The sequence below is a fragment of the Cornus florida genome, unplaced genomic scaffold, assembly GCF_030987335.1.
Source record: "Cornus florida cultivar Cherokee Brave unplaced genomic scaffold, ASM3098733v1 CherokeeBrave_3.0.0_Hap2_Chr09, whole genome shotgun sequence".
Lineage (NCBI taxonomy): Eukaryota > Viridiplantae > Streptophyta > Magnoliopsida > Cornales > Cornaceae > Cornus > Cornus florida.
The window spans coordinates 57,017,821-57,039,780 of record NW_026775579.1 but is presented as its reverse complement, the minus strand read 5'-3'; the positions used below and the strand labels follow the sequence as shown (position 1 = coordinate 57,039,780).

Genomic DNA, 21,960 nt, shown 5'->3' with positions numbered 1-21,960 from the left:
GAGGGTTTTGTTTTTGTTTTTAAGATTTTGATGACCTTAGGGTTTTTACCTTAGTGATGTGGTAAGGTCTTAAGCTTTGCTTTGTTGCCTTTTCAAGGGACAAGTGTGTGCTTTCGTGCTTTGTGACCGAGTGCCATGGCCTCTTTTGGCTTTTCAACGCGTCATGTGTTGGTACTAAACGATACCTACAAATAGAAAAGAAATAATAATTTTCATATACATTAAAAAGAATCACAAAATCAAAATCTTCTCTGGTGCAATTAACGGTTTCATATGGTTTAAATCGATAATGCAATACTCTATATTGAGGATGCAACACTTACATATTATGTTGAGATGTAATATTACAATACCGGTAAAGAAGATACTTATCATTAAGACTATAGGTATCTCTTCCACGTTGCAAAAGAAATGTTGATGATTCGAGATATGTACAAGACAAATGGATGCCTGAGTTTGAGACTGTCAAGTGCTAAGCATTCATTTTTCGTGGATATGTATATAGTCATGTTGTGTTCTTGTTAATAAATGTACAACAGGCTGCAGCAAATCTTATACCAAGTTTTTTAACTAAAAAAAAAAAAAAAAATCTTATACCTAGTTTTTAACATATTTTCTACACATTCTCATTTTATTTGTCTCTGTCAAATTACGACTGCCAAGTCTACATCCTGGTGTACGCTGAAGATGGCATTTAATAATTATTTATTTATTTATTAGGTAAATACTTGCACACCCACAAATGTCTGAACTTGAATTCCTTCCTTTTGATTATACTATGCACTTGAGTTTACAAAATCAAACATTCTAAGCAAAAACCACTCACAGTTTAAATAATAATACGTGTGATTTAAGAAAGTTATAAAATCTACAGTTTACAATGCCGTCATAATTCCAAGGGGCCGGTCGTTTTTAAATAAAAAAAGTCATACATTTATAGGACACAAAAGGTTCAATTAGTTTCTACACTTCGAGTTGGCGTAATGTAAAATTTGATTGTCACGATTCATAGTAAGAACAACACTCTTAGGCTTTGTTTGTTTGGACGTAAAATATTCTTTTTAAAACATATCTTTCTTTTTCATATAAAATATTCTTTTATTTTTACTTTATTGGTATTAAGTCTTTACGGAACATGTAAAATAATTTACCAATAATTTATGGATAAATTATTTTTGTTAAATATTAATATATATATTTTTTTTCTTAAATATTTTAAGATAACCAAACACCAGAAAATAAAAAAATATTTTTTTACGTGGAGCCTTAATGAATTTGGATCATCAATCTTACTCAAATATGTTTTACATACAGAATCTCTGTCTCATGCTTCTCTAGCAAAAAAAAAAAAAAAAAAAAAATTGCAAGACAATATCATCCTCAATTTTGTAAAAAAAAGAAGAAAACAGTCCCTTGTATTCAGCTCTTGCGCTCTCTACAGGAGAGACCATAATCATAAACTTCAATAAGAATGAAAAAATCTCGGTACTAATCCACAATAAATCATTCTCGCCTTGTAAAAGCTTTCATGTTCTTGACAGTGAGGGGTTGCTTCAAACACAAACACATGAAGTGCAAACCTGCTCAGTGCATTACAATGCTTGCATGATCATTAAGAGAACATTCTTCTTCGGAAACTTGACTGCCAATTCATCCCTTAAAAAAGCTCATATGTATCACCACGTGCTTGAACCAGACAGCATCCATGCTGGGAAAGTTGATCGATCCCGGTGTTCTCATTTAATGACACGTTGACACCGTGAATCCTCAGAATCAGAAAGGCTGATGCTCAGCTGAAGCCAAAATCATGAGAGTCTGGTCGACTTATCTAAACCTTTTAACCCTATCTTGGATTTTATAGGTACACTAGAATCAGCATCATCCTCGAGATCACTGAATGACACATCTTCACCATCACCCACAAATGCAGCTCCACTGTACCCGTCTAATTCTGAATTGTCCTCTAGCCAGTCATCGTCCTCGTCATATTTCTGCGCTGGTACAAGGGATGGACCAGCCACAAAATCCTTAACTCGGGTCTTGATCACCGGCTCTTCTTCAATAACAGACTTGTCAATGATCTGGATCTCACTAGTTACAACGGGGTGTTTATCAGTCTCAAATTCTGTTGTAGCAGAGTACGTTGAAGGTTCAAAAGTAAATGCCCCGTGTGACATGTTTCTAGGAGTATCATCAGATGAAGGAGGACCAAAATCATCCTGCCATGATTGAGGGCTCTCTTTCGAGTAAGAAGTGCTTCTTCCAAACCAATCTGATTCTACCTTTTTCCGCTTTTGTAGCTCTTGCATCCACATTGTTCTTGCTTCTACTATCTGCAATGCAATAGTTACCACAAATTCTTATTCTAACGATGTGGTATCGGCTACATAAATCATGTTTCCCTGTTCTGCTCTAAGGCCATAATTCTGTTAAACCTTTCACAATTATATCTTCCATTACTATCTCAACACATTTTAATTTTGACTATCAACTAGTTTTATTCATTGTCAATTATGTTGGCAAATAAGCTATTCAGCTGGTCGTGGTGTAAGATAGGTTTAAAATATCTCTCTCAAGTACAGATCACACAAATGCCTCTTATAGTGGCCCATTTGACCATGGCGGTCCATGGGTCTTTCGATACTTCTGTTGGCCTACATCATATTTCTGAAAAGTGAAAACAGCTTCAACCATCCTACTGATGCAAGAATTGTATCTACTTGGACATAAGACTAGTTCTAAAACGACCTTAGACAGGACATTTGGCCCATTCCAAATGGCTTAGCCAGTATCTTTCTCCTTCCCTGCTGTTCAATTGGCATCTTATTTGGAAGAATAGACACAATAATAGTATAACTATAAAATAGCGATGCCACCAATTCTTTCTACCGTTGATATGTATAGTGGAACAGTTATCTTTAGATGACAAGCCATGAATTCCAAATCCAAGGCAATTTGAAAGGGGGGGGGAAAAAAATAGAAAGAACATTTCAAAGAAATGCCCCCTTTGCCATGCGAAACAGACTACAAAATGTGTAATGTTTGACAGATTAATTCCGGTTTTGTAGTTAGCAGATTCCACTCTGGGTGGAAGTTGGCAACCGTTCTTAAGTTATTAAATCCTAGCAATGTGGATAATAGCGGTACCTAATTTGCAATTTTAGCACTTCAAACTTTTTTATAACCATATTAGTGAACCTTTTTCTAAAGAATTTTTAAACTTCTATTTTTGTTGCGCGCATAATTTTATAAACTTAAATCTCACTTGACTCTTGACCTTTTTTTTTTTTTTTTAAAGGTTTTTTTTTTTAATGCTTGCAGAATGTTTGAGAAACTGAACCTCATATTCAAGTGTGGGCAGTGGACCTCATTTTGCTTTACAAAGCAGTGTGGAAATAAATTTTGATACTATGTTGTGGTGATAGAAGTGTGGTTTATAGTTGAAATACACTGGCATCAAGAAGTACACAAATCAGCAATGAAACCAATCAACTAGTGGTGTGTTTAAAATGCCATTATATAGCCAAGTAAAAAGCAAAACAATAGTTACCCCTCACTGAACTTACCTGGGGTGTTGACAAAAGGTCAGCATCATGCTTGTTGAGTCTTGAATGCAAAAGAACAAAGTACACCTTCCAAAAGTAAGCGTCACTCATATGAGCAGGACAAAGTTCAATTCTGAGAGCAGCTAATCTTGGTGCTAGCCGTTCAACAGCCAGTGCATGCTTGTTTTGGGCATCAGAGATATCAAAATCTGAAAACAAAGAAAAGAAAGGTGCAAAACCCGAAATTAAGCAATGTATTTAATAAAGCAACTAAACTACCAAAGTTTTATCCACCAATATTGTCACATTTAAAGTTTGTGTACAGCACAACACCTCATTTCTTAGTAATTACATTCATGATTCACCAGGATGTTAAAGACATCCAACCCGACTCCCTGGGAAAAAAAGAATTTAACCTTTTAATTATATGTATTGGATATACAATTTTACCAAGAAAAGAAAGCTAAACAGCTAATAAAACATGTTTTCTCAAAAAAAGAAGAAGCATAAAACAATTGTATCCTTCTATTAATAATGAACTTCCATGAACTAAACATATTCTTTGTCTCATGCTACAACAAAAGAAGGGCGCAGGGGTTCTCATGGTCAGGTGTAACAGCATTTTTTTTTTTCCTTTTCCCTAAGCAGTATAACAGGGTTTTCCAATTCGAGAAGAGGGTAAGGGTATATCCTGAGGAGTTGCTACTCTTACAATGGTTTATTTATTTATACCAAGGGTTTTAGAGTTGGAATATCTGATGGTGAATAGTATATCTAATATGTAACAGCAAAGCAACAATGCTGACAGCCCAAAGTGCTGATATTTGAAATAGTTATTGGAAAGGTAAAGACTAAAGTACAAATTTGTTATAAGAAAATAAACTACAAGCAAAGGGAATTCCTATGAAAATCCTAATTGCAAATCCTTTGAAGTTAAGTGGTGCAAGAGAATTAAAGAGCCACCAAAATAGTGATCTCAAGCCTCCAATAACTTTGACATCCACTTAAATATCCTCAATTATGTTTCCTCCCATACCTATGAATGTAATGATGGTAAAAAAACAAACTACTAATGATGGGAGACAGTGTCAGATCAGAAGCAGCATGCTCAAAACTAAGAGTGCAACAAAACAACTCAGGCTCGGTTCGCTTAATAATCGAGCTAGAGAATTTTGTCGAGTTTAATTCGTTTACTAACAACAAAGAAGAAATCAAACTTCATCGAACCGAGCAACAAAAAAATTCCAAGCTCACTTATTAAGCAAGCTGAGTTAAACAACTCCCAACTCGGCTCGTTATGTTCATAAATGCGTTCGTGACCATGCTTGTCAACTGACTCGGTTTTTTTTTTTGTTTTTTTTCCTAGTTAACTGACTCATTTTGATTTTGTGAATACACATAACTTTATACATTTAGGGCTATTTAGTTTCATTTTGAGTAAAAAATGTAGCGCAACCCAGCCCAATCTATTTCATTATTTCATTCCACCTAATAACAAAATAGCTCAAGCACATGTAGCATTCCCAAGCCCATCTTCACTTTCTCACCCTCATATCATCTCCTTAATCCCAGCCACCACACCTCCTCAAAAGCAAGCAGCGGCAATCCCAATGGCCACAACAGCAAACCAGAAAACCACTCGCCAGGACTGCAACCCTGGCGCACTCCATCATGACTGAAAGCTTGAGACTACATGATTGCCGAACAATTATAACTCTCTTCTCTCTCCGTGTCATATTTCTCTTTTATCAAGTCTCACCTTTTTTAGTTCTCGCATTATTGGCATTGATGATGGAATCAGGAGTGCTTTAGATTGTGTGAAGTTGTGTAGATTGAACATTAAGGTGAAGATCGAAATTCAGGTGGAAATCGATGACGTTTTCTTCAACCATGTATACAAATTGTATACTACGTGTAAACGATCTCAGTTAAGCCAATCTCAATTTTGCTAAAATACTGCCAAGCTGAGCTCGATCTTGGCAACACCAGGCTTGATCAATCAAAAGAGTGGAGTTCCACCACCTCTCTAGAATTGGTGAGCTAGAACTGAGCAAGAACATCCCAAAGCACCTCTCGGGTCAGTTCATTTGCAACCGTAATCCAAATAGGTCCAAATGCCTAGGTGCTGCCTCTAGTAGATAAAGAAAACTAAAACAAGCCTTTGCAAAATTCAAAGAGAGAAAAATGTACGAGAGTTTATATGAAATTCAGATACCCTACATTTGGGAAGAAAGAAATTACATGATTACTAAAAAGAAGTTTGGATCCTACATGTCATTAGTAAGCAATACTAAAGCTTTGCAATTCTATTGGCTCACGATGTTCAAATAAATTCAAATGAAACAAATATGACACTGTGTCACACATAATCTGCAGAAGCAGAAGAGAACACAATAATACTTGAATGAAGTACAATGGTGTAGGTTTTGCCTAATTCAAAACCAAATAACAACACAAGGATCAATTAATTGCTTCAATTTAGATGCAATATCCACACAATCTAGAGCGCACAATGTATTCTTTTCAATTCTTCATTTTCAATTAAACAATTATCAACTCATAAAGTGTTCAAAACTGTATTGTATTTAATAACTAAAAAGTAAAAAGACTGTGACATACCATCCATGCCTTCTTCCTCGAACGAAGGAAAATCCAACCACGTCTCGGGATGATGCGCGATATTCATCGCGAAAGCCAACACCTCATCCGTAACACCGACGGCTGCCTCAATCCCATCCTCCGACACTCCTCGCGAAAACTCCGGCACCGCATTGTCATTCGACAGATCATACATTCCGGATCTAATCCTCTCGTCGAAATCAGTGCAAGTTTCTGATTCCAATCCGTCCTCATCCGATACATCGCCGGAACCGGAACGATCGTACGATTCCCATCGACTCCGATCGGAGACGGAGCGATGAGTGTGGCGATAAGAGGTTGGCGACGGAGGAGGAGGAGGAGGAGGTGGAGGGCCTGCTGGTGGAGCGAGGAAAGAGGCGACGCCCCAAAGTTGGCGAGTTAGGGTTTGTTTGAATTCCGAGAGGTCTTCTTTGACACCACGTCCATGACTGTCGATTCGATCTTCATCTTCACCGTCGTCTTGTTCTTCGAGTTCCTGTTGGTGCCGTTGTTGAAATTGGGATTGCTTAGGGTTTGGTGTGGTGTGATCATCGTCTTCGTCATCGTCGTCGATTCGGAGAGAGTTGGCTATAGTGCGAGCGAACCATGACATGTTTGGATCAGTTTGAATTTCAGAGCGCTGATTCACGGATCAACATTCGAGGTTTAGGAGGAGAAGATGATTTATTATTATGTGGAAAAGCCTGATTGATTGATTGGCGATATGATGATTATTTGCTTTGTTGGATTTTGTCTTTGTGCCTCGCCAAACGTGTCCTTATTTTAATAATCTGTAAATGGATAAAATACATCGTAATTAAAAATAGCACTAGTCATGACTCATGTCTAGCTGGTGCATATATTTAGGTTCTTAATCCTTAGTGAATCTAGTAAATGTCATCTTACATAACAATATTACATTGAAAATACAATACAACGAAAATGTTATATAGTCACGATTAATATTTGATTGGAGATATTTATTTGTATTGTTTTATTAAAATTGAATTCAGGTGATATTTGCGGTTTATCAAATTCAAGTTTTAATATTAATGCGTTTGCTATGGCTCTGGCTTTTGACATTTGACACTAAGATGATTAGATTATGGTGATGTTGTATTGCAATTTAATGTATTATGTCACACCGAAGAAGTAAATGAAATGAATCCATGTTACATTTTCGACATGATATGTCATTTTTTCAATATAAAATGTACAGGATGGTACCGAACTCAAAATGTATCTTGTCATTTTCTCAATGTAAAAAATACAGGATGGTACCGAACCTAAAGTGTACAGAAGAGGATTACGAGTATGAAAATAAGCAGCTTAAAATAGGAATATCATTTTACAAGAAATAATGTACTTCCTCTACTTTGTTAGGCAACTGATACCAACGAACTGGTGCAACCAGAATTTATATAGCAAAGTTCTCCAACTATTTCACTCAGTGCAGCATCATCTTTGAGTATGGATGTATGAGAGACCCCATCAATTTTAATCACTTTAAGGGTTTGATTCTTCTCGTTCGCCCACTGCGATTCAAGTGCCAACAAGCTCACCATGTTCACCGTGCCATCGCCATCTCCATTGACAACCTCTGGCTGCTGATCAAAACCACTGTCTCCATAGAACAATGTCTCCGGTGTTTCAACACCGGTGCCAATTATACACGTAAGAGGCACTTCTGGCGCTGCCAAACGTTCAACCAAAGGCAAAATCCGAGTCTTGTAAGGTTGAATCCCTTGTTCAAATCCTATGTCATTGAGAAATTTCGCGACATTGTGTGCAGAGTAGGTAGCATTTGGTGTGATTACAAGAGGTTTGCTAGGACCAAAAAGTGTAGGAGAAGGCATGAGCCATAGGTTGCTCTCTGAGCTCCTCTGCTCATCTCTTACTAGCAATGGATCAACTAGTGGCACTCCCAGTGAGTAGCCGGAAGCAAAAGTGAGCATTTCCTGCACTGAGCCGCCCCATGGTGCTGAAAGTGCAATGAAGTGTTTGATGAATTTTTGGCGCCAAGAGGGCGGGTTTCGATTGAGGAGTTGGAGGACAAATAGGCCTCCTAAGCTGTGGGACACAAGGATTACTGGCTTGCCTCCATTTGAAGTGCTGGCTTCTTCTATTAGTTGTTTTAGGTCTTGGAGGAACTTGGAACCGACATGTGATGGGTGACCTTCTGCTGCCAAACCATACCGGAAATCGTAGGGAGCTCCAAAGAGGGTTTCACCATCCACATAGCCAATCTGTTCCAGAGATTTCACCAGGGGTTCCATGTATGATGTAATGTGCCTGTCAATGGAACTTCTGTTAGACCAAAGTAAATGTTCCCCCAAGTTCTTTTAGTTATTGCCAAATACTAAAGTCATACACGAAACATACTTCAACCACCACATTACATGATAAAAAGGGCTATCTCAGTGCACGAGGCTCTCGTCATTGCGGAGTCTGAGGAGGATTAGACGTACGCATTCTTACTTCCCCAGAAACACTGTTTTCTTAATTCACGGGAGCAACTTTAATGTTGCATCAAGGCCCACCCTCACATTACATTATATTGGGTTGAATACAGTAGCCAGGAGTATATGTTTAAGACAGTTTAATCCCAAAGCAACCTGCTTTTTGTCTTGGCTCGGATTGTAAAATCATGGTGTTGGGTTGACATTTTATTATGTAAACTCTAGCCAAGCAGAAACACATAAATGCAATGTAGCACACCATATTGAAAATTCATTCCGTGTATGGTCCAATCTTTAAGACATTAAAGTTATTAATGACAAATTTTAAGGATTTAATTTTCTTTGATTATGTTTACTCAGAAACATTTTGAACTTCTACAAAAGGAACAAAATGTGTACATATGTTTTCTAAAATATGTTCAACAATTTTATAAACAAGATAATACTTTTGGTGTCTCCATTTCAAACAAGAACATTGTCTATCAATCTCAAAGATTTTTTAAGTTATTGTATCCCACTTTAATTAGCAAACAAGGGTAAAATGCTAAAGCATAAGAACGTAGTTAGAGTTTTATGAGTAGTCATATGGTAAAAAACAAGTTTTTTTTCTCTTGGTTAAGAAATTCACGCACCCATTTACTCGACTTGAATCTTCATATTTAACAAAAGAGATACTATAAAACTATAAATTTTGAGTAGACTCTACAAGTCTATACCTACTTTTGATTAACATGGGAATAGACATATCCGTCCGTGTATTACGGTCTTTGTGTTAATTCATATCATGTTCATATGAATGGAATTCATAAGAGAATTTTCTTAATATTCGGCTGTATAAAATTGGAGCCTTGTAAATGAAATTTGTAAAATTAGAGAAAATTTTGGTTCAATTTTCTTAATTATTTTTCTCAACACCAATTCCAATTTTAAAACTCTAATTTCATGCAACTTAACACAATCTTATATAAAATGATTCTTAAACCGAGATAGATAGCCGAAAGATGTTTTATACCTTTGATGCAATGGATGAGACTCATACACGATTCTATTCATTGCATCAAAGGGATAAAATCCCTTCAGCTACCCACATTGACTAGAGAAATATGTACAAATTAGCATTGTTCTTCTTTTATTTCATTATTTTTTAAATCATTTCTAATTTTAAAAAAGTAACAACATTTGTTGAGTAGTTGGCCATTTTCAAAATAACTGATTTTTGCATAAACCCAACTTTCGTCATGCTATATGTTGAGACATTATTTAAGAAGTCCATTTAACACTAAACATTGCAAGTGTGACCAAAATCAAGTGACCCAAACATGCCATATATTCCAAACTTAAATTAAATGGACAAGAAAACCCCTAACAAAAAGCAAAAACCCAACAACAGATGAGAGTAAAAAAGAGGCGCACACTCACTTGAGATGAGGATCAAGGTAGAGAAGGGCTTGGGTGGAACCAAAGTGAGGGACCCTAGTCTCAACCCCGGGGGCATTTCGGTAATCATCCACATCTGGGTCATAGTAAAGCGTCATACGTTGAGCAAAACACTCCGTGAAAGGGGCTAAGAGGACGGTCGGGTCGAACCACAGCCTGAACCACCCGTGCCTGTCCTTCCGAATCGGGTACCACCGGCTGCACAACCCGCTCGGGGGCTTGTAACCGTCAGTTAGGCGAGCCTCTAGCTGGTTCCCGCCACTTCCGGGCACCAAGATCAGAGGGTGGAGGTTGATGCTCGCCTGACACGTGTACAACATCACAGCCATTGAGACCACCATAACCACCACCACTTGGTAGAAGCTCACTCTTTTCCTTCCAAAACCCCCCATTGGATTTCTAGAGAGAGAAAGAGAGGTTTGGCAACTTCGGCCAAATCATTGGACATCTTGAACAGAAGAATGTGTGGTTGAGAGGACTGAGAGTAACCGGTTTGACTTCTATTATGAATTTTATGTTGTTCTTTTTGGGCTGTTGTTCAATAGGCCCAGCCCATACTAAAAAAAGTTACATGTATGCTTCTTGGGTTGGGTTGGGTTCGACTTGGTTAATAAAGTCCACTCTCTGAACCCAACTCGAATCTGAGTAAAAGCTACAAGTATGACTTCTTGGGTTCGGTTGGACTTGGGTAATAGAGTCCAATTTAATTCTTTTTCCTTTTCCAATTCTAAATTCCCGCTTAGTTTGGTTAAATGAAAATAGTAAAAAATGAAAAAAAAAAAAAAATTCAATAATTTATAAGGTTGGTTAGCAGGAAAAAAAAAAAAAAAATTTACTTTCCGCAATCACCTAGTTTTTTCATAATTTTTTCCAACAAAAAACACATGAAATGTTTATTTATTGAGAAAGTTTTCATGGTTTAGAGGTTTTTCTTGTACTTGCTATGAAAAGTCAAAATTTAATGAATGGATCCATTGATCAACCAAACATTTAAATAATTAAGAGTTAGAGTTCATTTATGGCTAGCTATTTATTTATTTCGAACGATTAAGCAAAGATTTATAGCCAGTTATTTTTTATTATTGTTATTATTATTATTATTATTTTCTTTTTAAGAGAATGAGGTGTTTCCTCGTAGGCACATGGTTTTGAATGTTCATAGACATAGTAACAACTACTAATAAAGAAAGTCAAACGTTGAAAACGATTTTTTGGCCTACTATCTTATAACAAATCAGTAGTAATTAACAATGCTAATACACTACACTCTATATCACACAGTTTGATCATATATATATATATATATACATATCTTATGTTTTTTCTGATATGGTGTGCTTAATTTGAATAAGTCTAAACCCACATTTTAATTGTTCAAACTTGTGCTCAATTAAATAATTCAGCTTCTTTGTCAACTCTATAAAACCCCCTCACAGTCCCACACCATCTCCATTCCAAACCAAAACTCTCTCTCTCACACTCTCTCTCTCTACACAAGTGGAAATATGAGAAGCAAAGCAAACAACGAAAACAAGTTCATGCGCTTCATTACAATTCCCAGAAGGGTTTTGAGAAAAGCAAAGGATGTTTACGTCCGAAGCTTGACAGATTGTGCTGAAAAGATCAGCTACGGCAACATGGTAGGCGGTCCAGCCGCGCAAGTTTCCTCCTTGCCCAAGAGCTTCAGTGTCAGCTCGTCGAGGTCCAACGACAGTGAGGATCTCAGAGAGCTCATCAGAGCTACCTCTACAAAGAGTATGGGGGATAGGGTTGATATGGATAAATTTACGCAGAGACAGATGAGGCAGCCGGCACCACCGAATATAACGGTGGTGCCGAGGAGCTGCAGTGTTGGGATGGGTAGGATTGATGAGGACAGGCCTTGTGATTTTGGTGAAGACTTCAATTTTGGGGTGAAGGCAGATTTGTTGTTCCCAAGAAGCAGAAGCCATGCTGTTACATTAAGAAGTGTTGTTTTCTAGTTATTTTGGATGGTATTTGTTTGGAAAATGCAGAAAAATGAGTTAAATTACTCTCTATAATATACACACTTTGATTTGTTTCAATTTTTTTTTTTCTCTAATGGTTAAACAATGTGTATATATAGCAACTTATAGAAGTAAGAACAAACAAAGATGAAGTAAGAGCCAACTCAAATGACATATCTAAACTTTAGCTCTTTAGATTCTAAGCGTTAACATTTTTAAAATTCAAATTTTAGCTATTGCATTTACTCAAATGATACGATTTGGTTCTTAAAATAATAATATTTTAATATTTAATATTTTTGTTTTTTACTTTTTCCCAATAGCTATATTTAAAATAGCTATATTAAAAAGAAATTAAATATTACAATACCCATTATGGATTAAAAGAAATTAAAACAATACGATACAGATTTAAAAAATAATTAAATAATACAATATCCATTATGAATTAAGAAATTAAATATCCTAAGGATTATAAAATCATATGGGAAGCATGAACTAATCTTACGGGAAGCTTGATTTAGAGTGTAAATATATACATTTTAATATCTCATTATGTCGTTCAATAGGCTATGATTTCCTTGATGGTGTTTGCATTGATTTTGGTTCTATTTGCATGATCGATATCTATTAAGCTCTTTTTTTGTTGTAAAGCTCCATTTGTCTGGTCTTCTCTTTCTCTGCTAAGTATGCCTCTCATACTATTTGGGCGACCGCAAGACTTTGAGATTGAGACTGATAATGGGTTGTTGCATCATCGAATTTGCTCATGAATAAATTTGTAATTGACGCAAAATTTATCCTTATTCCGTCTCTACTTTGCCATTTTTCATCCTTGTGGTCCATGTAATGGTTGACATTCTTCAACATCGGGTGAATTATCTTAGCCGTTGTGTACGTGCCAATCCTTCAACATAAGTCGGTGTCATCGTTGCATTACTTGATGGAGTAGATGAGTTTGAGCTAGTAAACAACAGACTCATTGTCATCAATGTGGATTCCACTCGATCATTTTTCGGTTGGTGTTTCTTTAACTTATTTTTTCCTTACTGATTGGCACAAAGTGAATGTCACTTTATTTTTATTGTTGTGCTTCAAAATATTCCAACAATAAATGGTAATTTTTTTTTTTCAAAATTTAATAAATGACATTTTTGCCTTTGCCTTCGCCATTGCCACTTCAAATTGGGATGGGTTATTCGGCATTGCCCACTATTAGAAAATTGGGATGGTTGATGAAATGTAAAATTTTTGCCTTTGCCTTCCGCGTTGTCCTTTCACTTCTGAATGCGTTTAGAAGTTCATTTGATCGTTCTATGATCGATGGAGATTAATAAATTGATCCTTTTTCGCATGACAATTAAATGCGATGCACCGCAAGTTTGCATTGAGGTTACATCATCGATCAATATTGAAGAGGATTGCATGACATAAATAGAGTGGAGAGGATTGTGAAATGTCGGAAAGAGTTAAAAAAATTCTAGAATGTCAAAGAGTTTTAGATATGGGTAGGACGTAAAAAAAAGATTTTAGAATGGTATAGAATTTTGTAGAGTGTAGATACTTATGATGTTTGTGTACATATAAGGTAAAAGGCCGGTGTGATTTGTAAGCTAGGGGTGTATGGTTGCCCTAGTCAGCATTAAGTTGGAGTAGTGGAGAAACTTGGGCTAGTGAGATTAAGGTTTGAAGTAAATAATAATAAAGTTATTTATTTATTTATTCTATTGGCAGGGTGAGAATGAGAGATAATATGACTTTACAAATGGGAGCTGCACTAAAGATTTTATCTTGTATTAGGGTTTCATGGTATAAAACCTAACACTGAAAATCAAATCAAAATAAATAAAAGTATTAATTTGTAGTTTTTATGAAACTTCAAATTACAAATCAAGGATTTTATGATATATGAAAACTAATAAAATATGTTTATCTAAAATTGAAAACTAATATAAAGTATATTTAAAAATAAATATTACAGTCGAACTACACTTGTAAAAATAAATTTTTTTAAGGGAAAATTATAGTGGATACAAAATATATGAAATGAATACCAATGTCTATATTACAAGCAATCCCTAATAAAGAGTTTTTTTTTTTTTTTTTTTTTAAAAAAAATACTTAATTTTAGAAGAGTTTTTATAACACTACAAGAAAAATAAATATTTGCAACGCGTAAAAAATCTTATAAATACTTTTTACAAGGTTAAATCACATTAGATAACAAGTGATGTGATGGACCGATAGATATTAATTTGAAAAATGAAATGTAATTCCATATGAACGGGTTTCATCACGTTTTTCGTATGAATGAGATACATCAAGAGAATTCTTTTATGGATAGCCAATGAAGTTTTTTATCCCTTAAATGCAATGGATAAGACTCATACTCGAGTTTATTCACTGTAGGGATAATACCCTCCTATTACACACATCAATGTGAAATAGGTCTAAATAACATTGTTATTCTCTTATTCCATTATGTTTTAAATCATTTCTAATTAAAAATAATAATAATAATAATAAGTAGTAGTTGGTCTTGTTCATTCTATTTCTCCCAATTCAAAATAACTGATTTTTGCCTATACCCAACTTGCATCATACCATATATTGAGACATTATATAAGAAGTTCAACCCTCGTGAGTGTGACCAAAATCAAAATGACCCCAAACATGATATACCTTCCAAACTTCAATTAAATAGACAAGAAAACTTCTAACAAAAAGCAAAAATCCAACAACAGATTAGAGTAGAGAGGAGAAAATTCACTTGAGGATCAAGGTAGATAAGGGCTTGGGTATAACCAAAGTGAGGGACCCTAGTATCAAGACTCTAAACCCAGGGGCATTAGGTAATCATCCACATGTGGGTCATAGTAAAGAATCATGCATTGAGCAAAACACTCCGTGAAAGGGGCTAAGACAACGGTCAGGTTGGACCACAGCCTGAACTACCTATGCTTGTCCTTTCGAATCGGGTACCATTGTGCAACCCGATTGGAAGAAGCTCACTATTTTCAGTCCAAAACCCTCCATTGATTTCTAGAGAGAGACTGAGAGGTTTGGCAACTTTGGCCAAATCCCAATTGGACATCTTTAACAGAATGTGTGGTTGAGAGGGATAGAGAGTAACATTTTGACTTCTATTATGTATTTTAATTATGTTGTTCTTTTGGGGCTGTTGTTCAATCATTAGGATCCAACCCGCTATACACTAAAAAAAGTTCGGTAAATTTCATCACCTCCTGACCTTTGCCAATATCCCATTCACACCCCTCTACGTTTCAAAACTTTACTTACCAGGTTTTGATTTGGATAACAAATCGCTCCGGCCGTTAAGCAGTGACTCACTTGATGTCAGCAAAAAAATTAATATAAGATCAATTTTGCCCTTTCGATGTCTAAAATGACATCTTTAGACCAGTACAAATTTACAAGATTACCATTAACTTATAAAATCAAAAGGGCAACAATACCCTTCCCTTGAATCATTCCCTTATACATATACTCGTGTGTGTGTGTGTGTGTGTGTGTGTATTAATATGTCATTGTCTTTGTTGATGATTGCTCTACCTCAGATGCCACCTGTCATTTTAATATTATTAATGCAAGGCCACATTTGCATACTGTAAAGATCATGTACCGTACGCAAGAGCTCTATCTTTTTGGCTTCACGAGGGAAGCCCTGCTTCATTTGGATGGCTTCTTTCAACGCGCCTACACTGTTTAGAGGAGGGGGTCGCTACCCTTTACTCTCTTGCTGCCATGGAAGTACCCCACTCTAGTTGGATGGGTATCGCTATGCATTATCTCTAAAATCTCCTCCCTATAAATAGGGCTTATATCTAAATCATCTATGTTGTTCATCCCGAGCTCCCCCTGCATAGGAGCTCGAGAGCTTTAAAAGAAATGTGGAAGCTTGGGACTAAAGAAGGCAAGTCCCAAGTAATTCCCCTCTCTCCTCCTACTTCGTAGGAATTTGAGAATCAGTGATTAGGTGGCTAAGTTCCAAGGAATCGCCTCACCTCAAGGTCTACACAAGGGGAAGAGTGTTTAATACCCAATAGCTGAGCTCGAGTAATAGAGACCACATAATATATTAAATATATATTGATTGACTGAAAAGACCCGTATTTAATGTAGATCATCATCACCACCTCGAAAAGGGCAACGACGTGCCTTGGGTAGCTGGCTAGATGTCCCATATGTCAGAGGTCATGTAAAGTGACCATTGGATAGAGGGAGCTAGCCCTCATGACCAAGGGTCTTGCCTGACAGAGTGACCAATATTGAATAAAGAGGGGGCTAACACTCATAACCAAGGGTCCTTACCCGAATAAAAGTAGTATAAATAAGACTAAACTTTCATCATTTAAAGGAGGTTGTAATACATATACACCACCACAACAATAACCATAAATAATACTACCTCCGTCCCTTATTAGTTGTCCATCTTTGGATTTACAACTTTTTAAGGGGACATGCAATTAATGCATTGTTCCCTTTCCAAATTACTAAATTGTCCTTCAAACATTAAATATATATAATACCAAAGTTTGAAATTTTTTAAAAAGATAAAGGACAATGATGAAAATATAATAAAAAGATGCTTGGACTTTTCAAAGAGGACAACTAATTTGGGACATGTAAAAAAAGAAAAATAGACTACTAATAAGGGATGGAGGGAGTAGTCTTCTAGGACTCAAGCTACCATAGGGTGATAAACAAATCTACCTTCTCTCTTTTAATCTCCTCTATAGAGAATCCTTGGTACTAGTTTGGAGCTCCATTCAGCCTCTGATCTTAACTTCCCCACATACGTGGAAGGATCTCATTAACTCATCAAGAACCGATATCAATAGTCCTCCTCTCACACAGGCGCTACCAGAGAAAAAGAAACTTTGGAAATAAATTCTAATGGATATGAGATATTTTGAGAAAATTAAGTGGGATTTCAAGGATGATTCGGAGAAGGCAAGCCTAGAGAAAGAGAGTAAGACAGAGAGAGCGGAGAGGACACAAAGTGGAGTTGATTTGGAAATAAGACCCATATAATCCAAAGCTTTGATCATGAAAACTCCAACATAAAGTTCCTAATTCGGGTGATCCAGATCTGGAAAACTAAGCCCCGGCAGTGGATCGGTAGCCGTAGAGCTTGCCAACAACGTGGAGGGCGGTAACGAAGCCGATAAACTCATGACGAGGATGGCGATGGGTGAGATCTTGAGTCCAGGGTATCGATAGCCAGTGTAGAACCTAAGCACGTTGCTTCCTGTGCCATTTCTGCCTCCGGCGAAATTGGCTGCTCCAGATTGCTACTGAGCAGTGAACTCAGCGACAAATGACAACAACAAAGAGGATGGCCATCACAAAGGCCCTCATCACCGCTGATCCAAGGATGTCGTCGGTACATTTGGAGCTGAGGATACCAAAGGTGGCATGGGTCGGATCCAACCCACATGATGAAGAATGGGCCTGGTAAATGACCTGGGCCTGAATCAAGCTGTCATCAGGCAAGCCCAATGCTGAAGAGTGAAGCTGGAGGCCCTTAAAGGCGATTGGACCCATGGTTGCAAAAGCCTCGAGGATGAGCCCAATGGAGGAAGTTAGTTAGGAATCTTCTAGAACACTGTAAACAATCTATAAATAGGCGAAAAATAAAGAAGAGAAAGGAACGAAATGTTTAAAGTGTAATGAAACTCTGTCAATTTAGAGAGAGAAAATTGTTACATCTTCAATGGCGCCGTCTGTGGGAAACGATGAGGATTGATTGATGTTTGATTCAGATTGATTCGATCCAATGTAGTGCATGAAGACGATGCTTGATCGTTGAAGGCAGAATCAAGATCGGTGAAATCGTGATCTGTCTGGCCGAATCTCGAATCTAGTTGATTTTGAGAAGTTGGCGTTCGATCTACGCAGCTCTGATTTGTTCTTATTTTGGTGAGCTGTGCGGTCTAGAGTTGCTAAGATTGCTGAATTTGGCAAGTTTGTAGCCGGAGCAACTCAGATCTGGCTAATCACGATCAAAATTCAGCTAAGCTAGAATCCAGATCTAGAGCGTCTGCATTGGCAAAGTTCAGATCTGATCAGAAATTTGCGGTTAATGACTTTGCTACGATTCGGAATGATAATCAGAGGAGAGAGTTCAAATCCAGTGGAGAATGGCCAGCAGATGAAGCTTGATAAACTAATGAACATGATCGAGGCTTTAAGAAAAGAAAATGCAGAGTTAAGAGTTGGAATGGAGCACTGAGAGGTTCCAGTTGCACCGCGACCGCCTCTGGTGGGCGAAAGAGGCGTACAGCCTGATAAAGCACATTAAGGTGAGCAAGAGGGAGATAACCACGTTGATCTCCATTGCGAAGAGGTTAGGATAGAGAATTTACCACCAAACGCTCGTCGAGTTGAGGATCGAGAAGGATCTATACATCTCGATCCACATCGTGAGCAGATCAGGCGGGAAGAAACTACAGCTTTCAATCCGCATCAGGAAAGGCACAATTGCGAACAGGATATAGAGTTTGATTATCACAAGATTAACTCGCCATGGCAGAAAGAGTTCACTGAGGAAAGGTCGTTCGATCCACCTTATCGGCCTTCAATGGCCTTATATGATTATAGGAGCTCGGAAAGAAGATCTACAGATCAAAGAATCATCACGAGGTTTGAAAGAGAGAATGAGGCCCTCCGTTCGGCAGCACAGACGGTTGATTCACTGTTTTCTAATGAGATCCAAAATACTCCAAGCCCGAGGAAGTTTTCTATGCTTGTTTTCATTCTGTTCGACGGAACGACCGATCTGATTAATCATATATATCACATTCAGTTGAAAATGGCACTAAACACGGAGAATGATCCTTTGATGTTCAAATGTTTTCCTACAAGCTTAGCTGGACTGGCGCTCAACTAGTTCTAGAACCTATCGAGGGGCTTAATGGACAGTTTTCGTAGTTTGTGTGATCGGTTCATAAGCCAGTACTATGGGAATAAGCGTCCGGCAAAAGATATCTCTAGTCTGTTCACTATGAAGCAGCATAACGATGAGCGTCTTCAAGCCTTTCTTACCAGGTTCAACCTAACCAAGAGCATGGTGATAGAGTGCCATCCTTCCACAGCAGTTCAAGCATTCAAGTTAGTAATGACCCGAGGGACACCGTTCCATACAAGTTTGGTGGCGAACACGCTGAAGACAATGGACGAGCTGAATGAGAGAGCTGATGGTTTTTGTGCGTCTGGAAGAGGAGAAAGCAACTAATCTAGGAAGACATCTATCATCTCCACAGAAGAGAAGTTTAAAGCCAAGATACGGTAGAAACAAGTTCCTTCGCAGCGTCAGACCTCCTGGAAGGCAGAGAAGAGGCCTAGGGAGGATGATTTGATTACTCTACTCAAAGTTACACTGGCAAAGCTATACCAAGAAAACAAAGATAAGTTTCGTGCTCCCTTGCCAATTAGATAACCTCTCTAACAGAGGGATCAGTCTAAACATTGTGTTTTTCATAGCGATTTTGGTCATCAGACTAATGAATGCAAGAACTTAAGGAGACAAGTGGAGATGCTGATCGCCAAGGGAGAGTTTGCAGGATATGTTCAAGGACTAGCCCAAGAGCAGAATCGACCAATTGAGCAAGTCAAAAGAAATCAAAAGCCGAATCACCATAACACTTAGCCCATTCGGATTATAAATGCAATTCATGGTCGACCTGAACGAGCCGAAGAGTCTGAAGAATTGATCCGAACACGTCTTCGGCAAGCACAAATGAAGAGGAGAATAGGCAGTGTTAACACTTTGCACCAGCAAAGCGCATCAACGCAGATAAGATTCGATAAAGCAGACTTGATACGAGTTTAGATTCCTCATGAAGACCCCCTGTTCGTTAGCTTGACAGTGGCAGAGTGTTTGGTATGAAGAGTGCTAATTGATCCAGGGAGCAGTGCCAATATCATGCCCAGAGTCACTTTCGATCGGCTGGAAATCAAGCCAGAGGAGCTCAAATATACTGGGAATCCGTTGTTGGGATTTGATGGAAAACGAGTTGAACCGATCGACATAGTAGAATTGCTTGTCCGGGCAGCCGAAAGGGAGCTTATAGAGAGCTTTGTGGTGGTGGAGATCCATCCCTCTTACAATCTGTTGATGGGGAGAGGGTGGATTCATAGGGTATACGGAGTCTCATCGACCTTACACCAAGTGATGAAATGCCTGAGTTCGGACGGGAGCAAGGTGATTGACATCTATGGGGATCAAGTTGTCTCAAAGGAATGTTACTCAGTGACTTTAAAAGTCGCAGGGAAGGGAAAAGCTCCCATTCGCCCTACTAGCACACAATAGTAATTAAAGAAACCTCCCCCCGCCATAAACGGGGAGGAGCTTCCGGTGCAAACCGAGAAACCCCTAGCTGAAGTTCAAATTGATCATTTGAGGCCAGATCGAACCACAAAGGTAGGTTCAGGGCTTGTCGATGAAGAAAAACGTCAATTAATTGATTTCCTCTCCCAGAACGCCGATGTATTCGCTTGGAGCCATTTAGACATGCCAGGGATCGACCCCTCAGTCTCTTGCCATTCTCTTAATGTAGATCCGAGCATCAAGCCAGTGAGGCAGAAGCAGAGAAGGTTTGCCCCGGAGCGTAACCAGATCATTGTAGACGAAGTGAATCGATTGTTAAAGGCTAGGTTTATTAGAGAAGTACAGTACCCAGTCTGGTTGTCGAACGTGGTTGTAGTGTAAAAGAAGAATGAAAAATGGAGAGTTTGCATTGATTTCACCAATCTGAACAAAGCCTGCCCGAAGGATAGTTTTCCACTTCCAAAGATTGATCAAATGGTGGACGCAACAACTGGGTATGAGCGGTTGACCTTTCTGGATGCTTATTCAGGCTATAATCAAATCCCAATAGACCCAAGCGATGAGGAAAATACCTCTTTTGTCACTGAACGAGGGATCTATTGCTACAAGGTCACGTCATTTGGATTGAAGAATGCTAGAGCCACGTACCAGAGGTTAGTTAGCAAGATTTTTAAGGATCAAATGGGCAAAACAGTGAAGGCTTATATCGACGACATGGTGATAAAAAGTAAATAGAAGGACCATCATTTAAAGCATTTACAAGAGGTGTTCAGCGTACTAAGAAAGTATGGAATGAGGCTGAATCCAACTAAATGCTCGTTCGGCGTCGGATCCGGGCAATTCCTTGGCCACGTGGTCAACAACAGAGGAATTGAGGTTAGTCCAGCCCAAGCGGAAGCTTTGCTAAAAAATGTTGAACCAAACACTATCAAAGAAGTCCAAGCTCTCACTGGATGCATAGCGGCACTGAGTCGATTCTTGTCTAAGTTATCCGACCGATGCAGACCATTCTTCGATACAATCAGGGGTCAAGGAAAACAGTCTTGGGGGGATGAACAGAGGCAAGTGCTGATCAAGTTGAAAGAATATATGTGGAACCCACCAATCTTGAATGCCCCAGAGCCTGACGAAAAGCTTTTCTTGTACCTTGGAGTTTCTAACATTACAACCAGTGGTGTGCTGATACAATGTGCCAAGGGTAAGTAGTTCTCGGTTTTCTTTGTAAGCAAAACGTTGACCGAACCAGAGAGAAGGTATTCAAAGGCCGAACGAGTAATCTTATCCTTGGTAAACGTAAAGAGGAAGCTTAGGCAATACTTCGAGTCCCATCCTATAGTCGTTCTGACCACATTTCCTATAAGGGTGATCCTGCATAAGCCTAATTTGTCCGGATGGATGACGAAGTGGGGAATAGAGCTTAGTTATTTTGACATAACGTATGAACCCCGAACGGCTATTAAAGGGCAAGCTGTGGCTGATTTCTTACTGGAGTGTGACGTGGATGAGCCAGATGAATGTCTCGAAGAATCGTCATGGAAGCTCTTCGTTGATGGCTCCTC

The 21,960-nt window shown here is 38.1% G+C and overlaps 3 protein-coding genes across 3 annotated transcripts; 1 reads left to right on the top strand and 2 right to left on the bottom strand.

The window, feature by feature from the left end:
* Positions 1 to 1,261: 1,261 nt before the first annotated feature.
* LOC132274032 (uncharacterized) lies at positions 1,262 to 6,947 on the bottom strand. Its single transcript, XM_059775178.1, has 3 exons — positions 6,165 to 6,947; positions 3,567 to 3,754; positions 1,262 to 2,333 (listed from the first exon to the last, which is right to left on the bottom strand). The coding sequence occupies exons 1-3, from the start codon at positions 6,775 to 6,777 to the stop codon at positions 1,806 to 1,808; spliced, it is 1,329 nt and encodes a 442-aa protein (XP_059631161.1). The 5' UTR covers positions 6,778 to 6,947; the 3' UTR covers positions 1,262 to 1,805.
* A 438-nt stretch (positions 6,948 to 7,385) lies between these two features.
* Positions 7,386 to 10,540, bottom strand: LOC132274033 (lecithin-cholesterol acyltransferase-like 1). The gene is made up of 2 exons (XM_059775179.1): positions 10,043 to 10,540; positions 7,386 to 8,456 (listed from the first exon to the last, which is right to left on the bottom strand). The coding sequence occupies exons 1-2, from the start codon at positions 10,450 to 10,452 to the stop codon at positions 7,544 to 7,546; spliced, it is 1,323 nt and encodes a 440-aa protein (XP_059631162.1). The 5' UTR covers positions 10,453 to 10,540; the 3' UTR covers positions 7,386 to 7,543.
* A 1,025-nt stretch (positions 10,541 to 11,565) lies between these two features.
* Positions 11,566 to 12,042, top strand: LOC132272653 (uncharacterized). The gene has a single exon (XM_059773755.1). It carries the CDS (start codon positions 11,566 to 11,568, stop codon positions 12,040 to 12,042), a length of 477 nt encoding a protein of 158 aa, XP_059629738.1.
* The last annotated feature ends 9,918 nt before the right edge of the window (positions 12,043 to 21,960 follow it).

Coding starts and splice junctions, on each gene's coding strand:
- LOC132274032 (XM_059775178.1), bottom strand. CDS start 6,777: ATGTCATGGTTCGCTCGCACTATAGCCAACTCTCTCCGAATCGACGAC. Junction 3,755..6,164: donor CGAGGAAGAAGGCATGGATG/GTATGTCACAGT, acceptor CTTTGTTTTCAG/ATTTTGATATCTCTGATGCC. Junction 2,334..3,566: donor ACCTTTTGTCAACACCCCAG/GTAAGTTCAGTG, acceptor ATTGCATTGCAG/ATAGTAGAAGCAAGAACAAT.
- LOC132274033 (XM_059775179.1), bottom strand. CDS start 10,452: ATGGGGGGTTTTGGAAGGAAAAGAGTGAGCTTCTACCAAGTGGTGGTG. Junction 8,457..10,042: donor TACCTTGATCCTCATCTCAA/GTGAGTGTGCGC, acceptor TTCCATTGACAG/GCACATTACATCATACATGG.
- LOC132272653 (XM_059773755.1), top strand. CDS start 11,566: ATGAGAAGCAAAGCAAACAACGAAAACAAGTTCATGCGCTTCATTACA.